Below are 20,299 nucleotides of genomic sequence, written 5' to 3'. Positions count from 1 at the left end.
GCAGTAACTTAAGTGATACACCATTACTCTTATGTCCAAGTTTCATGAACTAGGTCCATATACTTTCTAATTTATGACGACTTTTCAAAAACTTAACCTTGGTTAAGATTTCGATATTGATTCCCCCGACATGGTCCAAGTTTATTGACCCTACATGACCTTTGACCTTATTCATGTGACCTGAAACTCAGGCAGGATGTTCAGTAATACTTGATTATCCTTATGTCCAAGTTTCATGAACTAGGTCTATATACTTTTTAAGTTATGATATTTCAAAAACTAATCCTTGGTTAAGATTTCATTGTTGATGACGTCGGCTTCGCCGTCGGAAAAGCGGCGCGTATAGTCTCGCTCTGCTATGCAGGCGAGACAAAAACGAGAAGTTGGCAGGCCTGCGTAAATATACTGTTCAAAATATTTTTTTTCACTGCACACGTGTACATCGCCAGGCCTTGAAAAGCAATGTTTTCTAGTGTTTTTGGTGTATGAACATTTTGTCCATCTTGTAATGGGAGAGTTTGAAACATATCTTCATACGACAGGGGAATATAAAAAAGTTGCCAGACTGGAAAAGAGTTCCCAAGTTAGATCAATCTTACCTCACGAATGAAATGTACCAAATTTTGTTGGGATGTTTCAGGTTGGTACTAGAAAAAGGAAGAATGCACACTAAACGATATGAACCCCTCCCCCTCCAAACACACACATGTGCAGAATGCTATTTTAAATTCAATAAATCGATTTATAAATTGTATTCAGTATATACAAATTTAGATTTACAAATCAAGCTGTTTGCACAGTATAAATAATTTTAAAAAGAGATTAAATTGATGAATATTTTAAATGGAATGATGGGTCATGTAATTAACCCTATTTTTCATTAAGAGAAAACCAAATAATGATCTCAACTTCAATAAACTTCTTACCCCAAATCAATTCACCCTAGGACAGCATCTCTCATAAAACATATGTATATTCATAAGAACCATCATCACATATCTGTCACTATATAATACAAGAATTACAAGTAACAGACAAAATTCTAGCTTTCAAATTATTCATAAATATTTTGTTTTTAATATCATCCCTCATTTTTTATCTAAATTTTACATGACTTCATGAACAAATTTAGCAAAATATATATATTGTTATTATTTTACATACAATTCATATTATTTGACGATAGCAAAGTTAAAATGACAAAGCTGTCTAAAGAGAAATATCAAAATATAGTCTGATTTATTATAGGCATGGAAGTTCAATCATCATTTTTGCTGTTTATAAAATCAACATATTAGCCTTGTATCAGCTTTACAGTAGATAATATGTATCTATATCAGTACAGAAAACAGAGTCTTGTTGAGATGGCTATGTTTCTTCGAAATCATGAGGACCAATGTTCACTCTCATACAATGAATTCTGTTAATAATTTTACCCAACTTTTAAAAAGCAATAGTGATTAAAAACATTTGTTGCTGATGATAACATTAAGATTACTGCATAGACTGAGATGATAAGAGGGAATCAGTATTTAAGCAATCTATTTCTTTAAAGATATGCACATGTGATCGTTGAAGTTGTATGCAGTGCCTGGATGCAGTGGATATGGAACAAGTCTTGTTTTTAATAATACACATAACTATCCAGTCTAATTCACTATTTCTCCCTCAACATATATTTTCTGGAAATGATGGCAAAGAGTGAAGAGAATACTTTACAAACATGTTTAGATTATTACTTCGTAATTCCTTAGAAGTGGGACATTCAAATGATGATGTTTACAATTGGAGGTACACTGTCTTAAGTGGTAAATTCTCCTCCTACCTCCTTCCATTTAAATTACCCTGCACATTTTAGAGCACATAAACATGATGAAATTTACATTAGCAGTGCAGCCAAGACAACAGTCCATCTTCAAATATTATCAAATGAAATAACAGCATGTGCATTCATTATGATACTGCCTCTGGTGCTCTGATAGAATACTGTTCTAATAATACTGTTCTAAAAAAACGATCAAATATTTCAGTATCACCCTTTTTTTATATGATTCTATGGGGCATCACATTGTCTTTTATACATGATGCCTATTTCAGTCATGAGATTTTCATTCTCATTAGTTATTACAATGACAGACACGCCTACTGATAATAGCATCTGTAATTCACATTGATTTGGTCAGAGTTGTATCATGATTAATAGTAAAAAAGCATCAGTCAACTCAATCCAATAACACAAGATTTCAAGTTTTTCCAGAGATTCTAGCAAGGAAATCTCATTCATGGCTTTCAACATCAGTTCTCATAAAAACTCATTAATGACACATAATACAACTAATATCAACATTTTTCTATACTCCATTTCAAGGTCACCTCCTCGATATCCAATAGCTAAATTAGCAAAAGAAACTGGACAACAAGATTGAAGATCATGCATTGCCTTATTATTAGGGAATTAGATGTTGGCACACTACATCTACATTGCATAGATATCATCTGTCCTTCACATAATTATGATAAAGGATAAACATGACAAACAGACTTGATAATAGTGAAAACGTCCAAAGCAGCTTGATTGTGACTCATCAAATTTCTATTTCTCATTTTTTACATCAATATTTCTCTTCATTTCCAAGATGGTTAATATGGCAAGAGAAATTTCAGAATGATTGATATATATGTCCATGAATACCGTATCTTTCTCCATTAGGTTCATCAAGCTAAGACATCATTTCATTGATTGATTCTCACCTTCATCTTCATTACCGAGATGTTCTTCTTGTTTTTCTCCATGGCTATCCTTGCTATAATTTTGATGACAGGCCACCAGGATTATTCCCACCTTCATCCCCATCATCAGTCTCCCACTTGTAGGCTGGCATGTTATTGTGGTCTACAGAGGAAAATAAAGACAGGTGTCGACCAGCTATGATAATGATCTCATAACCAACTCTCACAATTCTTTTACCCAATCCTGTTAAAAACAGGACTCTATCCTTCATGAAGAGATGACTTGAACCATAAAATTGATCAATGGGGCTAATCAATGACATGCTTGAAACTTTGTTGACTTGCCCTTTTCAAGAGAAAATGCAAAAACGAACATAATTAAAAATAAAACTCTAGCTAATTTGATCAATGGAGCTCTGAATACAGTAAACCTAAGCTTAGTGCTAGTCGCTTCTAGCAGGAAATCATTATAATCATAAGATGGTGCACATAAACTAATTCTGTGGCATAAAACAAGGTCTTTTTGTTTAGCATATGCCGCTTCAAGCATGTGCAGATGATTAAAATTTCTTGCCATATTCAGACCAAGATGAACCATACTGTTTGGTGAAATCTTGCAAATGTTGGATGATTGCAGAGATGTGTGCCTTTCTCAAGGACTGTTTACACAGACAAGATGGTTGTGAGGTCTGGCATGTACAGATATGTGAAGGTGCATACTGCTTCACACAGCAAAATCTTATAATACACTAATCCAATGCTTGACTTATCTACAAAAGTGAAAGATCTTATTCAGTTTATTATATATTTCTTTATATTCTATCAATACTGTAGAAGCTACAGGAAAAGAACAATTTGATTTATCACATAGATTGGCATTATGAATATGTCAATTGTCAAAGAGTTATGAATATAAACCAAATACCAGGAATCTATGGATCATGGGGCTCGATTGGCTTTCCTAAATGACATCAATTAAGGGCAGGTTAACAACTATGATGTAACATATATCTTAGTATACAACTTGGAATCTGTGCAAAAAATAACAGTATACAACTTTCTTCACAAATAGGGGAAGGAATATACAAGACATATCACAAGAATGTGTGATCATTTAAAAATAAGATGGAAAAAAAATACATGTGACTTTCAATTCCCTTTTAATATTTTAATTTCCCAGATAAACTGACCTTTGACTGTGTATCCCCCTGGTGGCATGTATAAACTAGAGGCACCATCTACTTTGATTGATTCTCCAGTGATGTAGGCAGCGGCTGGAGATAGAAGGAAAGCAACGGCTGCTGATATCTGGTAAAGACAAAGAAAAAGATTCAAAGGTATCATTGATTTAGAATTTGTTTTATTCCAAGGCATCCATGATTGACATATTTTTTTCACTAGCTACACTTGCATTTTAAAAAAGTCAGAAAATAATATAATTTCATTTCTCTGAACCAAATATTGCTTGCCCTATGGGAAAGGTTTAGTTATGTAGAATAATTAATCCATGATTGATAATTAAAATAGGGAGTTCTGACTCTCAAAATACTACATACTACATAAATGATAATTGCTGCACAGTAATTATAACCTTCTGCCAATTCTAAGGCCTTTCAACTATTTAAAATTTAAAATGTATCACCACTTAATATCATGTCCCCTTGAATATGAACTATGTTTTATTGCCATCTTTTAGTACAGCCATGTTGTCTGATGATTTTATTTTTAATCAAGATTTCAAAAGCATTGTATTGTTTCACTCCATCACTTGTGCAGGTGAACCTATTGTCTACTGATACAAGGTTATCCCTGTACAAAGTCTATGGGAATTACAGAATTCAGTCATTAATTGGGTAATGATGCTGTATGGGCCAGGGCATTGAATCATGATCATATCAAGTGAAAAGTATGTAATAAATCACCTCTTCTGGTGTTCCTAATCTCTTAGCAGGAATGTTAGGGATGGCTAGCTTGAAGATCTCTTCTGTCCCATAATGCTCCGCAGCTTCTTTCCCGAACACTGTACCCTGCAATACACAAGAAAAAAATTAAATTTTATGGCTACCAAGTGCATAGTTCTAAATAACAAGCGGAACACCTCTGCAGTCTCGTCTGCATTACACAATTTGATATAGCAGTAGTGCTTATTTTGGAAACGGCTATTGAATAATCATTCACCAAAGAAAACATTCATATGATAAAATATCAGTTGACCTAAAATGACCTTTGGCCATGATCATGTGACCTAAGACATGTGCAAAACAATCATTCATACTTGATTACCCTGATGTCTATGTTTCATGAACTAGATCCATAAACTTTCTAAGTAATGATGCCAATTCAATAACTACCCCCAACATGGCCAAAGTTCATTGACCTTAAATGACGTTTGATCTTGGTCATATGACCTGAAACTTGCAAAAGATATTTAGGGATACATGCTTGCTCTTATGTCCAAGTTTAATGAACTAGATCCATAAACTTTTAATGACAATTCCACAAATACCTCCAACATGGCCAAAGTTTGTTGACCCTTAGTGACCTTTGACCTTGGTCATGTAATCTAAAACTAGAAGAGGATGTTCAATAATACTTGATTACCTTTACATGTATGTCCAAGTTTTATGAACTAGGTCCATATAATTTCTAAGTTATGATGACATTTCAAAAACTTAACCTTGGTTAAGATTTCAATGTTGACGACGCCGCCAACGGAAAAAGCAGCATCTATAGTCTCCCTCTGCAATGCATTGCAGGCGAGACAAAAATAGCCAAAATCAGTGAATTTCACCATTCATTATGCCATTAGTGCCTATGCAATAGATAACCATAAAATGAGGTCAAAAGGTGCATGTTTCACAAAATGTTGTACAAAGCATATAATTCGTTGGCAACCTGTTTAAATTTATGCTATGAGTAGGGTTTACACTGATGATCACATGCTTGAAGCTTGGAGTTCAGATAGAGTGAGATATCACACATTATCATCTATATAGAGTGTTTTACCGATACATCAAAAACGCATAGTTTGGTCTGCATCAATTGCCCGTTCAATACCAGAGCATATCCCTAAAATGACCGAAATCCATCAAACATCCCATAGGCTACTGTACAAAACTTGCCGTTAAATATGAGACCGTATTCAACAGTCTAGTGTGAATGCGTAAAAATACGCTTACCACAATAAACGCAATCCGATGCGCAGCATGGGCACAATGAGATACAGTGATGTCATAATGAACTACACGTAAGTCTTGTCAACAACCAAATTACTTGTATGACGTGATGATGTGCCATAATGGAAATGACATGTCTTTTTCAAACAAATATATCCCTTTTTTGAGGGGGGGGGGGTGGATAGATAATAATTATATTGGGTGGCTTTATTTCATGGAATACCAGAAATATTCCACTCATTATGGACTATATTCCACTCATCTACTATTAATGAAATATTTGCCCAAACTCTTGGAATATTTCTGGCATTCCATTCTGTGCCATCAAATACAGTATAAATATTGCAATGAAACTCTTTGAGATACATATAATATGTACTCATGTTTTTCATGGGCATCATGCCATTTTTTGAAGGGGACAACCATGTACATCTAGAGATTGTATAACAATCTTTCAGAGGCTGCACAGAGATTGTAGAATGATCCTACAAACTTTTGATTTGTTTATGCCCCCCCCCCTCATTATCCATCTCAAACAATACATTGCCTGCATAATAACTGAAGCCTCTGTGCAGAGTCATTGCTAGGTTTGTAAATGCTACATGTTTCTATTACAAGTCTCATGGTTCTTGTCTTCACACACAACAGAATAGGAAGGGATATGGGAGGAATGATCAGTTTTAAGAGCCAAAAGGTCATTGCAGATCAAATACAATTCAGTCATAGTTTTGTTAGTCATGTTAGTCATTCCTAACACAAATTCTAAGACAAATGACTAAATTCAGGCAAATCTATGAAAAGATGTTCCATCCATACTGGTGAATGTGCATCACTTTCTGGTTTTAATATGTGCATGTGTTAGCTTTAATCATGTCATACATGCTTTCTTATGCCTATTTGTGTAACACACTTTTCCCACAGATACAACACAGTCAATACACTTTCAGGATCAGCCAACTTCAGAGATTAGCAAAGAGCAGAACATCACATAGTGTCTGATGGACAAATCTTTAAATTCACTTCTGACCAACAACACAGTAATATTCTAAATGATTGGAATACGAAGTCTTCTTACCGGAGCTACTGAGTTGATCCTGATTCCATGAGGTGCCCATTCAACAGCAGCTGTTTTTGTCAAATTCTCTATGCCTGCCCTTGCTGCACTAGTATGCCTATAGATATATAGGAACAGAGGAGGCTATTTTTAGTAAATAATTAAACACATGCAAGTAAACTAAAACTTTAAAAGCTAAACAGGTTTTTGAATGACAACCTTTCAAGTAACAAAGGTCCTGTGCATCCTGTACTGTATTCATTCACTGAGCGATTATTTACTGTAGAATATTGTTACTACTACTACTACTACTTCTACTACCGCTGAATTATGTTTACTCGACTCTCCTGCTACTAGATGAGCTACTACTTGTACTATAGTACAATTGTACTTATACTAATATAAAAAATAATTAGGTCAATGCCTTACCCCATGTATGGAAAGCCTTTCCACAGATCAACAATAATATTGACTATGGCTCCTCCATGTTCTCCCATCCAGGCTTGAAAAGCTGGAAGACAAAAAATAGAAGAAAAAAATCAGCTTTTAATGTTTGAAGATCCAATTGGGCTAAGAGGTATGGATTACTTTGTCTTGGTCAATATATTTGGACAACAGAATTTTGTACAATGCCTACTTAGCTTGTTGTACGCGAGTAAATGGGAGACTGAATGTCAAACATTCGTACCATTGCACACACGACGTACCATCCAAAATGTACCGTTGCACGGCTTTAGGTGACGTCACAATACGATATAATTAATTGCGCTCAGTAAAAATGAAGGTGCAATACGCGTATGCTGGCTAAATGCGCAATGCTGCCCAAGATCATGCGTGCTTGTGGGATTATTCTTTTTGCTTTCAATTTTTTTGCTCCCTTTTCATAGATTACTGCAGGGAAAACTCTTGTTTTTTCGTATTTTCGCTAGATTCCAGGGCGTAGTACAACACAAATAGCGAATATTCTTATTCGTGCAATGGTGCCAGATTTCGCATTCGGTGAAGGAAAGAGACGCTCTATTCAACTTCACCTCATGCAAAATCTCGCACCATCGCACTCGTGCCTACATTACGTCAAACCCCCGTTTGGAGAAAGACCGCAGTTCAGATTACAAACTGCGGTTCTATACCCCATTTTGCGTTTGTAAATCCCAAAATCATTTCCAAGCCCAGGGGGCCGTTTCATAAAGCTGCTCGTAAGTTAAGAGCGACTTTAAGAACGACTGGTGATCCTTTCTCGCGCGCTAGATCTTCGCCAATGGTGTGTACCATTTACCGCAAGACAGGATCACCAGTCGCTCTTTATTTACGAACAGCTTTATGAAACACCCGCCTGATCAATCCCGCTAGGCCAGGTAATCCCCGCTGTCTCAATTTTACCTCCACAGGCCAGATTATGAGCGTTGAGCCAAGGACGAAATGATAAACAACAGCTGTGCTATTACGTAAGACTTCTCTGCCTGTAGTAGGACCTTCGGAATGAAATTATTGTATTCGATATTTAATCACGTTTTCAAATGCATATTGTATTCAGAAATCCAATGTTAGTCCATTTTCAAGTTCGAACGAAGAAAATCGACCTCGAAATAAGGAAAGTAAGTGAATTAAAATGACGGCATGCTTTGCTCGGGCTGTTGTGTTATCTTCGGACCGAGGTCAAGAAACAGGTGTTTTGATACTTAAATTGCTTGCTTGGGGCAGTTATGGTTTGTCGTACTTGGAGAAGAGAATTGATTGAGGGAAACTGGGGTATAGTGTTTTCAAATGAAAGGTTTTCGTCATGTATTCGCTATTTGTATACTGTTTGACTTTGTGGAAATTTAACTAAGGAGATGTCTGGTGACAGGTTTGCATAATCTGGTCTGAAATATTGCTTCAACTTGGATGAATATTTGACTTATAGAAGAATGATTATGCAGGTTTACCTATATTACAGAAAATGTATATTCAGTTCTTTGCACTGGTATATAAATGATACTTATACACTACTGGAAACACCATAAGTGAAAAACCTATTCAGAAATGTGCTGATGGTAATGTGAGAGATCACGATTTGAGGAAAGTATTTCACTTTAATTGAGTAAATTAGATTTTGGATGAATTTCTTGCTGAGAGATATGATGAGATTGGGACTTGAACCAACAAAGCTCTGATGAAAAGCACTAGTCAGAATCACTCTCCCATGATAATCCCACTCACACAATGTTAACTCTTCTACAACCAAGCAGTCAGACCTTTAAATCAATCTTTCCTCAGAGACTAATTCCTACACGATTTTGTAACAAGAAAATTATTCAAAAAAGATGTGTTCACCTTCTCTACAGCATAGGAATGTTCCAGTTAGGTTTGTGTCAATCACTGCATTCCATCCTTTGCTTGATATCTCAGAGAGGGGACAAGGATACTGACCACCTCCATTGTTGACTAGAAAGTCAATCTTCCCATACTTCTCAATTGTAGTCTTCATGAGAGATTTCACCTAAAATAACAGAATGACAACAAAGAACATATCGAAATCAAATCAAATCATCTATTTCCATAATAATAATAATAAAAAACAAATCTGTACAAATAGGATAAAACATACAAATGAAAAGGAAAATGAACCAAGTGATTCAAACATAAAATAAAGAAATGTACATTATTGTGGGAGAACCAAAAGAAGACCACATTAGTCTTAAAATCAGGCACCCAGCATAAAATGGACAGTTACCACAATCAAAATAGACATTTCTTAACAATATAAAGTGAATAAATGTAGCTCTCATTCAAAACTATCAAAATAATAGTAAAGAAAATCAAGATTGAGTGAGAGAGACTGTTCAAATCCAAGAGCAACACATAGAATAGTTGTTGCATATAAAACATGTAAAGTGTTTTATGATTTAAATTTGCATTAATAAAAGTAATGATCTGGATTCATAAAGCATATGAACTTCATAGAAAAAACATTTTAACATATATTTTGGCATTATGCACATCTTAGATTCATTGAAATACAAAGAACAACTTCTCTCTGTCAGCAAACTTCTCATCAAACTGATCTTAATTTTTTAATCCACAGTTTTTGCTACAGAACCCATTTAAAATCATATCAAATATTAAAAAAATTGTTATCTACAACACAATCATTATGTTTGTGTATCATGAAGTTACCATTACTGCCGCTATTCATCTCGCCTGCCCATGTTGCAAGAACCAAACATGAAATCACGATTTCTGACGAAAAGTATATTGTGTTGCACAGAAAGTTAATTTCAAATGTTAAACATCTAAATCATGACAGTAAAAACGTTTACACAGCTGAAAAAGCACTGGCCTATTTAGGCCTCAAATCAACCAAGGTTACATGACAGTAACTTAACTTCTGAGCTTAGTAACCCCGAACTAAAAACTCCAAGCTAAAACTTTTCAACTAAAACTCTTCTAGCCACTAATCCCTTCTACTTTATATGCTTCATAAGACACCACATGAAGGAAGAATCCGAATTAATGTGTCAAATTAATCATCATCAAACTTAATACATTAAACCAGGGCTTAATTGATTAGCAATGAGGACTTATCTTTCGCTTTTCGTTCTCATTTTCTCACCTCATCTTCTTGTCTGATGTTGCATTTAATTGCATGGATAGCTGCTGTTGATTCTCTGGGTAATGATTTATTCAGGGCATCTGCAGCAGTCTGTAGTCTTTCCACTTTCCTTGATGCAATAATCACTTTGCAACCTACATGTATATGTAAGAAAAACAAACTGACCAAAAGATTACTGAATTGTCTATGCCTAGTGATTTTATTTATTTATTATTAAATTAAACTTAAGTTACCCTGTATGAACTTAAGTTTTATTGAGTGAAATTAGTTATTGTTTCACTCACACTCATGCAAGGTTAGCTATACTAACGTCACACACCCAACCGTATTTGGGTGTTGATATCTAAGAAGTTGGCAAACATCGCTTCATTACAGAAGAGCAAAATCGCTTACCTTGGCTGTCTCTTTCAAGGAAATGAAAGGAAGCTCAATGGTGGCGCTAATAAGATTCACAACCTTTATTCAGTTCATCTGCAGTGTAGTTTTATAACAGTGTCTAAATTCCTTGTACGTGCAATTCCTATGATCGTTTGATAAAATATAGGCACCAATATGATGCAATACCTTCAAAAACATAATTTTAGATTATCATTGCTGTTGATAACACTTTTTGGAAATCATTTAAAGTGATGACAAAAAAAAATTAAATTTAAAAATTTAAAGTGCCTTGAACGAAACCAGCAGTACGAGCCTTTGTTCATTTGTCAACAAATTATTATCTAAGTTTATATTTGTAATTAAACTTTATTGAACAATTATGAATTGTGAAAATTAGCTAAATGCACAAATAACTGCACAAGACTCAGAACGTTTGCATTGTCTTGAACCTAACCATTTCGTAATTATTTTTATATATTTCGAAACTCGGATGAAGGAGATCTTGTCAACAGTCATCAAACTGCCTTGACTGGCATGGGGGGGGGGGGGAGGCTCAAGGCTACGCATGCACATCATACAGTAGCTGAGAAACCTGATCAACATACCGATGAGGGCTTGGCCAGAAAATACATCTAAAGTGGTTAAGTGATCTTTGATGACAGTCTGTTGTGATTCTCCCAAAATTGCACAAATAATGCAGTGCTACACCTTCTTTTATTGAATTGAAATACAGAAACAAGTGAAACACCTCCGGCAGTCTCACCTGCAATATGCGATTTGATATATACAGTGCGTCCCCCAAAATACTATACACTTTTGAAATGGCTGCCAAATAAAAAATATATCACTTTGGGAGAAAACACTAACATATATATGGAAACTAATAAAGTCAACTATCAAATGACACCAAAAAGTTGGAAAACTATTCATGCTTGAGTGAGCACTGCCCACTGAAACAAAGGGTATGAAAATTAAGCTGGGCCGGAATTAGCCTTCCAATTCATGTCAGTTTTTGAGAGGCAAATCCTTCGGAACTTGCAAAGGTAAGGGCGTTGTGATAAATTAATGATCAACCAGGACAAGTTTGGGTTGTTTAAGCAAATTTCATAAATTATCAAATTGAACTTTAATGCATGAGTGAACACAAATTACACTTTTTGGGCAGCATTTCAACTTTTTATATCATGTGGATCTCATTCTCAGCAATGTGTTCATGAGAGTCGGGAGAATAGGGGGTGAGATAGGACTTAAGTGGGAGAAGTAGGTTGATGGAATAATGGTCAACAGAACATTTAGCCCCCCCCCCCTCTCTCTCCCGCCCTCCCTTCCTTTTAATATGTGATTATAAATAATTAGTATAATACTACTAATTATTTACAATCACGTATTAAAATTCAGTATTTGTGAAATAATAATTTTTGTCTTCAAAACAGCATCGCTAATCGGATGTACGTCATAACAAAGCGGTTCAAGGGTCAGGTCTATTGTATTTGCTTTGTTAAAAAACGGATCGAGGGATCTACACGAGATCGGTCTGCTAAGAAACGTCTAATTTTTACCACTTATAGTGAAATAATTTTTATCCCTTTATACGCATTAGGCGCATGAAGGTTCATAGATAAATAAAATTCACCCCTACAAACCTATTTCACCCTCTAACTATGGATTTCCTAGGGAAATCCATCCGGATGTGTACTGTAGGTCTTGCTGCGGCGTCTATGGAAAGAGTGTCAAGGCTCCATGTCTGAAGAAGTATATGTCAAAATATTAAAAAATATCAGACATGGAGTCTTCAAGGCTAGATTTTGGGGGGTTTGGGCGGCCATTTTGTAGGTATGTGCGAATGCTGCCGCATCGCGAACGCTGGTTTTGGCTGCACAGGTTTCTAAATTACTTCAAAGGGATAAAAAACAAAGAAGTTAGAGCCTGTTGAAGACCACTCACACAACATGCGAGGTTAGTATACTAACCTCGCACAACGCATGTCATTTCATAATGAATTTTGACGTTTTCATTCATCACACGAATGTGAGAATATGAAACACGCCTAAATCTTCACAATGTACTAAATTTAGTAATCTTAATCTTATAATGTAATCTAATTTTAAAAATCAGCACGAACTTATCTATAAAAATGGATTTTAAACGCTTACCTTCAAATCTCAGCCAGTTACTCTGTCCGATCCTTAATACTGCGGTGGAAATTACGCAAACAACAATCGAAATGCGAATTTTTCCTATCGAACAGTCTAGATTCAAGTCGCCGGCGCATAATAGGAAATTGTACCAAAGATCAACAGGTTGCATGTCACGTATAATCGCTGATGGCGCTACATCATAAAATAACGCTGAACAGCGAAAAAAATGCGGAGCGCCTAGAACGCAGCCAGCAGTACAGCTGATCTGACGTAAACGACGTAAACAAGCAAGTTTATTAAATAATATCGCGCGCCCTCTCTGTGCGTATAGAGAGATCCAGCTAATCGGGGCCATGCCTGCTTCGACATCAAGAAAAATCATCGATATAAAGTACCAGAAAGACAGAGAGGAATTGAAATTGGCTTCATATCGTTCGGTAAGTTTCATATCCAAAGCTTACTTCATGTAAAATGTAGATAAATTTCAAATTTTTAAATAAGAATAAAAATCTTATTGCAAGTGCCGTGCCAGCGGTTATCCTGTGCACGGCGGCGGTAATGTACCCATAGGTGGTTGAAGACTTGGGTTCAAAATGGTCACAAAAATCGGTTTTGTATACCATTGACTTTGATTAATAAGACAATGACCACAAATTTGGATGAATATGTGCGACTTAAACTGGAATAACTTTATAATTTCTTGATGAAAATTTGAGTTCTTGGTATCATTTGAAAGGTCTTCTTAAGAGCTTTCAAATGATACAAAATCTATTGATATGTGATGATTTTCATTTTTTTTGGTCACATACCTACATTTTTATTTTGGATTTTGGCCCGGCACACTTTTTTCTCAAACCCGAGCCGAGAAAAAAATATTGTCATTTCAATTTCATGTTGAGATACATTAGGCCTACAAGGAATAAATAAAAACTGTTGCCATATTAAAATGACAAAAAAAGTATTTTTGACCCATGTAGGCCTATAGCCCATGTACTCCTACTGTGATTACAGTCATAACCACTCTAGGCGACAACCCAATACTTACCCGTGCTAATAAACTGGGACTCCACTCAAGCGCATTTGGGCCGCCCTAGCTTAGAACTAAGCAATATTATCTAGAAATTGTTGAATTGTAGTCATGAAATATGTTCTATTAAATAAATTGATAATGTTTAATCGGTACTCACCGGTTCTTTTGTTGCATTTTCAGACCATTTCTCACAATTCTTCGTAAATATTTGCGGCAAATTTTGTCGCCATAGACAGCTTAACATCCATCTTTATTGATAAATGGAGCGCCCTTTACGATAGTTGTTAATGCCGCGGAGAAATCGTTAGGCATTTTGGCCTGTGTTCAAGGCGTAGCTGTTCTATTTTTTTTTATAGGTATGAGATCGAAATCACAGCGAGTATTTACACTCTTCCATAATGATTCCGAAAGGGAGGCGCAACACCCCCTACCCACAGGGGCGCAAATTCGTTTTTTTTCTTGTCAAATTTTCCAGCCCCTGGTCCCGGCTACCTTTGGGGAGAGATTTCCGCCCTTGCCTAACAGTACACTTGATATTGTTTGCGAATCTGCGTGGGCGTCGGGGGCTGGGGGATGAGGAAAAGCGGTGAGACGAGAAAAAAAAATAGAAGGAAAAAGAGGACAGAAAAAAAGTGAACGAAAGAAAAATTAATGGAAAATAAAAGGGAGGAGAAAATAGTGAGAAAAGTGATGGGTAGGTCGAGATTTTATGTGTCCGTGCAAAAAGAAATGAGCAGAGGTTGAGATGTTGTCTGTTTGGGCAAATGTCTGTCTGTTTGTTGGACTGGCGCCTGTTGCAAAAATTATTAAGCTGATGGAATCAGAAAGTTCCAACTGCTTCATGTCATACCGACAGTGACAGGATTAAGCGGTTGTATATATAAATCACGCTCTAAAACTGTGTTCTTTATTAAAAAGTTGTCCTTCATATTCATTTTCGCAAAAGAATATCAAGTTTTCAATTAATTGTCTATAGTTATCCTGTTTATGATAAAAATACTTAGAAATTGGGTTAGGTTAGGGTTATCAAATTATCGGGGCAGAAAATATATTTTTTCAGTTCGCGCGTCGAGCTGGCATTAGTGATCAGTGAGATTATGTTTTTAATGACATTCATTCTATTCACAGCAATATATTATTAAACATAGCCGCATGAATTATAGATAGGTCTATAGTTATCAGGTGAATAATTTACCGCTACACACTGATCATGCGGATACTGTTTTGTAAAGGGGAATTTCACCTTGATAAAAAGATTGTGAAAATATAGGCCAAAGAAAAATAATTTCAAAACATCGGTGAAGGTGTTATTAAAAAAAAAATGGAGTTAGTAGAATTTCGAATGCTTGATTTGTGACGTCATAAACGAGCAGTTGCTCAATATTCTATGTTATACAAAATGCAAAAATTTTCAATTTTTAATGGTCCGTAATGACCCACTTTTTTTTTTTGGAGAGAGTATGAAGTTATCTATTGATATACTGAATGTACAATAAAAGTCATTATCACGTATTTCTTGACATTTCATTTACTTTTTACCATAATTATATCCGATATAGCTGCTCGCAAAGGCCTACGCCGTCACAAATAATTATTTAAAAAATCTCACCTTTAATTTTTTTTTGGTGGGGGATGGATTTTTCCTGAACGCATACCAATTTTTCAAATTATTTTTTCTGCTATTTTCATAATTAACTTTAAATAAATTCACCTATGCACTACTTAATTTTTTCAAAGACAAAATTACATCTAGTGTTCATCATCACCATCATCACCAACTTCATTCTAATCATCATCACCACTACCACCATCATTATCATCATCATCATCATCATCATCATCATCACCGCCACCATCACCACCACCATCATCATCACCAAGATAATTTTCATCATCATCATCTTTCTTTTTTTTTCTTTTTTTTCCCCTTCCCTTCTTCTTTTTTTCCTTCCTATTTTCCTCCCTTTTTAGAGGGGCACACCACCAAATAAATATGTTTGTTGTTGTTGTATATAAGTTGGCAGATGCCTCATGAAATGAAATAAAAGAGAAAATAAGGAAATGGAAAAAGTAAGAAGAAGGATAAGAAGAAAAAAAGAAAGCCAAACAAACAAGACAAAATAATATCAAAATTTTGTAATAAAGTCAGTCAGTTTAATAATTATGTTTTCAATGAAATGAGACATAAAAGAATTGAAACAAGTAAAAAGGGCTACATCATAGTTAAAAGAAATAGAGGGAAGCTCCGAGACAATAAAAAGTGTAAAAAAAAATCAGAAAAGACTTTGAAACACTCTGAACACGAGTATAATATATAAAAAAAATTGGGAATAAGCGAGGACAAGTAGGTGAGGGACCCCCCCCCCTCTCTCTCTAGTTATTTACTCAAACTCGCATATACAAGAGAAGAAATTCTTACTAATCAAAATATTGCGAGCAAAAAGCATGAGCTGACATTTTTTTTAATATTCAAAACTGATAGAGAGACACATTTTGAACAATTCATGAAACATAATAATCATTCATTATAGTTACCAATCGGATTGCGACAAGATCTGAGAATTAGAAATTCATTAAAAGCATAAAATTGTATAACATTAAAATAAGACGGGCGCAACGCATGAGCTAAAGCTTTATATACCAATTAAAAATTTGGACATTTTTAGCGCTTTCGGTAGTCATGAAAAAGATTCATATTTCATGAAAGCTCAAATCCCGAGGAGGAATATTTTTTATTAATTGACTTAAAAAAGGCTGTTCTAATTAAGCCCCATTTAATATTTGATTACAAGTCTCGTTAAACAGTAAAAGAGGAAAAAATAAAGCATATGGTGTTCCTCAATTCTCTTTCTCTTTAACCCTATTTTTTTTTTTTTTTTTTTTTTTTTTGGGGGGGGGGGAGGTAGGCCTATTTTGGTTTTAAAAAAAGAGAAAAAACGATAATTGCTGGCTAGTGGGTGTATAGTGGTAGGGACACCCCGCCCCCACCCCCCCCCCCCCCCGTAGTTACGCAAACATGGGACCAAATGATCCTACTTGTTCCAAGGCGAAACTTGTGCAATCAATTAAATGTTACTTTTGAGAAAATTAAAGCTTGCGCTGTTTAAATTCAATCTCTTTTACCTAAATTTGCGATGAATGCTAGCATTATGAAATATATAATTATCAACGTCTGGCGAAAAGAATAACCAACCGATCAGCTGACGAGAACGCGTGTCACGTGATCTGCATATCAGCTTCGATCGCGAGTCAGAAGTGAAGAGCAACTGGCAATAAAATCTGGAAAAAGTCGTCAAAATGTAAGTTCCCCTTCATTTCTTTCAATTTATTTTTAATTGCTAACAATGCTTTAAGTTACTTTCTTAAACAAAAATTTAATGAATAGACAGTACGATAGCTCGTACTTGTGTTATAATACACAAATAATCATCTTCACAAAGATTTCTGACACAAAATACTACAGATGTCGCCTATGAGGTCCATACATGTAATGTTTGGACCTCATTGGTACTACTACTAGGAGTGGTCATAACCTTGTTCATTGAATGAGTGAGTGATTGCAGTTTAGATATCGCGGTACCGTACCGGTACCTAGCTTTCATTATCTTCAACATATGGGACCGAGGCGAGTGATAGAAATAAACTAGCTCACCTAAGTAGAGAAGTTCTTGGGTTATTGCACGCCCTAAACCCGTTCCACCTCCAGTAACGATGGCAACTTTATTGGAAAATAACCCTGATCTGAAGATACTTCGAACTTGTGAATTTACTGCCATTTTAAAGTGATTTTTTTTTACGATTTTCAGCTTAATGACTTCTAACGATCACGCTAATACGGTACGGTACGCTAATACACGGTTAGTCTTTTTCAATTAATTTTTATTTATCTAATCTGATCTGACGTACCAGCTAGCCACCTCCTCCATTTACATACACACATCGATTTGTTGTTGTTTTTATTATCGTTGTGGTATGATTCAGTGAAGATAATATATCCGGTTTTCTATCAGGCAATAGTATTTAAATTCACGTCTCTGTCTGCATTGTGTCTCAATTATGAAGCTAGCAAAAGTGCACGTGATTAAAACGAAACACCTCTCGATAAAACTTTTAACCTATCAGAAGGCCTGGGGCGGTATTCTGAGGTCATTTTATCTTTAAAATATTTTATTTTATCTCTTAAAATGAAATTGGTATTCTGAGATGACATTTTATCTCTCAGATAAAATTTAAAATTTTATCTTGCGTATAAATTTTATCTTGCGTATATATCATGATACGCAACAGAGCAGTGGCTGCGTAGACATATACCCATCGCGTATCTGGCCATTGCAACGCGGGTAATGTGCTTGCGCCCAAGTTACTTTGAAGAAAAAATAAAATAAACTTAAAAGAGGGTAGGGGCTATTTTATCTCCGCGACGTTGATTTCGTCAATATTTCTAGGTGAATCAACTCCAAATGTTGGCATGAAAATTAAGAAAAATTATATATTCATTGAGAACAACACCTTAAAGTTATTCCTGTACAATCAGGAATCATTTCATAAGACTTTTCTTGACTAATATTGTCTTTGAAATGAAGCTTGAAAAGATGCGATATAGACTTCGAAAAAAAGATGAGTATTGCCATTTTTGTTAAAAAGAAATCTCTGTAAAGACGCGCAAGCGTATAGTGCAAGCGTATTGAAGTCAATAAATTGACGCAATCTCACTCCTTCGCCACAACTCCTCGCGGAATGGATTTCCATTGGTTGAGTGATATGAGAGAGCTATAAAAGCGCGTTTCTAATTGGATATTGATTAAAAAATAGGTGTGTCTTGCAAAGATAAAATGAAGATAAAATTGTTCTCAGAATACCAATTCGGAGAGATTTTAAGGGTATTTTATCTTACTGATTTAAACGGAGATAAAATATTTTATTTTATCTGAGTTAAAATGGATCTCAGAATACCACACCTGAAAATTGTTTTTCACCCACTTGGCGGCGTTGGTGAAAAGTGCATGAAGCACCCTACCCCTCCCTCCCTCTCTAAAATCACACATTTTTATAGAAAAAAAGTAAGGGGAAGAATAAAAAAATCACACCGAGATTAATTATGTTGACGAAGCTCTCGGCAAGGGCGTAGGCCCGGGGGCGTAGACTGGTTTGAGCATGGGGCCGGGGAGCGCGTTTCCGTTTTACACCCTGGCGAAGGCATTTTCCGGAAAAATAGCCACAAAGCGACTAGTGAAGAGTCTACACACGTCGCTGGTTGCAGCGTGCGACACAGGCGAGTCCCACACCACCGCATGCAATCTGCACAGTTACTGATCAGAGCATAGAGTTCCTCGGCACTTCATGTACAGTCATATGAGTGAAATCCGAACATGCTTTTGCAGTTACGTTTTTTTAATGAAAAGTTATGAAGTTATTTTTTTTCTAAATATGAATTAACTAAATGAATAGAATGACAGACAAAATGACAATAAACAAATACATATAATAGAAAGAAAATTGAAGTTTGATGGATTGATACACTAGCTTAGATGCCGAAAGATAGATATAGAAGACTGATAAATAGATAGAGACATAGATAGATAGATAGATAGATAGATAGATATATAGATAGATAGATAGATAGATAGATAGATGGGGGGAGAGAACTTGAGAGATGGAGAGATGTTATAGATAGATAGATAGATATTATGGAAGGATAAAGAGAAATAGAGAGAGAGAAAAAAAGACAGACAGATGGAAAGATAGAGGGGGAGAGAGAGAATCTGAGGGGGAGATAGATGTTAGATAGATAGATAAAGAATGAGAGAGACAGAGAAGATAGACAAATTAACAGATAGATAGATACTGTAGTTACATAGATAGATAGATAAATAGATAGATAGAAGATAGATAGATAGAGAGAAATATAGAAAGACACTGACAGATGGATAGATAGATAGAGAGAGAGGGGGAGAGAGAGATAGAGAATTTGAGAGATAGGTAGATGTTAGATAGATAGATAGATAGATAGATAGATATATAGATAGATAGATAAAGAATGAGAGAGACAGAGAAGATAGACAAATTAACAGATAGATAAATACTGTAGTTACATAGATAGATAAATAGATAAAAGATAGATAGATTGATAGATAGATAGATGGGGGGAGAGAACTTGAGAGATGGAGAGATGTTATAGATAGATAGATATATATATGGACG

The 20,299-nt window shown here is 35.4% G+C and overlaps 1 protein-coding gene across 1 annotated transcript; it reads right to left on the bottom strand.

The window, feature by feature from the left end:
• Positions 1-1,054: 1,054 nt before the first annotated feature.
• On the bottom strand, positions 1,055-17,968 carry LOC129257141 (peroxisomal trans-2-enoyl-CoA reductase-like). The gene is made up of 8 exons (XM_054895399.2): positions 17,751-17,968; positions 10,553-10,686; positions 9,274-9,439; positions 7,390-7,471; positions 6,982-7,078; positions 4,653-4,757; positions 3,921-4,038; positions 1,055-2,893 (listed from the first exon to the last, which is right to left on the bottom strand). The coding sequence occupies exons 1-8, from the start codon at positions 17,872-17,874 to the stop codon at positions 2,805-2,807; spliced, it is 915 nt and encodes a 304-aa protein (XP_054751374.1). The 5' UTR covers positions 17,875-17,968; the 3' UTR covers positions 1,055-2,804.
• Between the last annotated feature and the right edge of the window lie 2,331 nt (positions 17,969-20,299).

This window comes from Lytechinus pictus, chromosome 3 (genome assembly GCF_037042905.1).
Source record: "Lytechinus pictus isolate F3 Inbred chromosome 3, Lp3.0, whole genome shotgun sequence".
Classification (NCBI taxonomy): Eukaryota; Metazoa; Echinodermata; class Echinoidea; order Temnopleuroida; family Toxopneustidae; genus Lytechinus; species Lytechinus pictus.
This window is presented reverse-complemented; position numbering and strand designations above follow the sequence as displayed.